This window comes from Solanum pennellii, chromosome 3 (genome assembly GCF_001406875.1).
Source record: "Solanum pennellii chromosome 3, SPENNV200".
Lineage (NCBI taxonomy): Eukaryota > Viridiplantae > Streptophyta > Magnoliopsida > Solanales > Solanaceae > Solanum > Solanum pennellii.
In genome coordinates, this window is record NC_028639.1 from 65,106,084 (window position 1) to 65,108,040 (window position 1,957).

Sequence of the window (1,957 nt, forward strand, 5' to 3'; positions counted from 1 at the left end):
TAATGAAATTTTACTACTTTCTTTTTTAGTTTGTTTTAAAAAAAAGATTTTTCTTTTTTGGAAAAACTTTAATTTCAAATTTCCATATAATATGTTTATAAAAGTTATTAATTCACAAAGTATTAATTTAATGAGATTTACTATACTTTCTTTTTTTTTCTTTTCTTTTTATTTTGTTTTTATAAAAAAAAATATTTTTTTAGGAAAACCTTAAATTCAACTTTTCATATGTCATAGATCGCATGATATTTTAATACATTAATATAACTTTGACTAGGATTACAAAATATTGAAATCTTCTTTATTCTTCGTGTCTAGTCAAACTACTAACTTTTAGTACTTAATAGGAATAGTAATATCATTTTTTACTAAAATGTATTTTCATTTATTTTTTTTCTAAAGAAAGGTCATAAGAAGGCAGTTGAGACGGGAGAGCGAGTACTATAAATAGACTTGATCAAAAAATCCTTCTCCTCTGTGTTGAATCTTCTTCTTCTTCTTCTACTTCTTCAAGATGATTAATGAAAAGAAGAAAATCGTTGATACTGTTGCNCAACAGAGATGGGGGAAATACGTGCTCTAATAGAGAGGAGGTTTGGAGAATTAACTATCAGGCATGAAAAATTTGAAGAGAGAATGTTTGGAGAACTGAATGTGAGGCTGGAAAAATTTGAAGAGAGAATGTTTGGAGAATTGAATGTCAGGTTGGATAAATTTGATGAACAAATTTTAGAGTTGAAAAAATGCATTAAATCTTCTTGGGATCATGATAAAGGAGAAAAAATTAACGAAGCTGCCATGAATCCTTCCTCTAATAGCCATGAAAACTCATCAATGCATCAGGTAAAGTTGATTTTACTTTTCTAGAATTGGTTTCCCAAATTAAAAATTGTTGTGATGATTTTGAATTTTTATTTAATTTTTGCTTATTTTTTTAAGCTGGAGCAAGTTAAACAGCCCAGAGAATCCACACTCGCTACTTATAGTCGCAAAGGCAATAAAAAGAAGGATGTTGTTTCACTGGCTGAAGATGTTGGTGCTGATGCACCAATTGTAGGTTATGTTCCCACGGAGGAAGCAACAATAGACGTGATTGAACATAACAATGTTCAAATTTCGATTAGGGATGTTGTTGCTACCGAGGAAGACATGATTGCGAAAGACAATAATAACTCTTCAATTGTAGATGTTGTTTCCACAGAGGAAACCGAGATGAACATGGAATTAGCAGTGGGCTGTGAATTTTGTGTGACTGGTTATCATAAGGAGATACCCTTGGCTGTGCTAATGGGGGAACAAGAGACTACACACAATTTCATCAATGAATCACTAGCTGATAAGTTAGGTTGTGAGACAGTTCCAATCCAGCCTCAAACTGTTCGCTCAGATTTGGGAGAAATGGTGACTTCCAGACTATGCAACAACTTTCAATTGTCAATGGAAGGGATTGTGTTTAATTTGAAAGTGTACTTAGTTCCATTGCCGTCAAAACATGACATGATTCTAGGAGGAGAATGGCTAGAATGCCTTGAAAAAATTATAATTAGTTATGATGGTATAGAGTTGTACTTACGGGAAGGAGAGAAAAAATTCATTCCTTTCAAAAAATCAATTAGAGGCCGAAAACGCAACCGTTTCTAAATGAGTTGATGATGATGATTCTTTAAGGATGGTAAATAGGATTTATCATTCTATTAAAGTCTATTTGTTACTGTTTTCAGTATTGATACAACTTGTTGTAAGTCATTTTGAGTTATAAATTCATCTAAGTTTTTGCTTGTTAAGTTGTTGCTATTGTGGATTCACATTTAACTCTCTGGTAGTTTGATTGTCAAGGGTTTGTTAATTGTTATTGTTCAATTTTCATGTGAGTTTTTTCTCATTTCTCTTATTTTTGCATCTTATATTCATGAAGATCGAAGGCGACGTGATTTTTTTGTTTGCTGGATCAAATTTA

General features: G+C 31.5%; 1 protein-coding gene across 1 annotated transcript; it reads left to right on the forward strand.

Annotated features, from left to right (window-relative positions):
• Positions 1-798: 798 nt before the first annotated feature.
• LOC107014230 lies at positions 799-1,641 on the forward strand. The gene is made up of 3 exons (XM_027915526.1): positions 799-843; positions 940-1,089; positions 1,144-1,641. Exons 1-3 carry the CDS (start codon positions 799-801, stop codon positions 1,639-1,641), a joined length of 693 nt encoding a protein of 230 aa, XP_027771327.1.
• Positions 1,642-1,957: the final 316 nt, after the last annotated feature.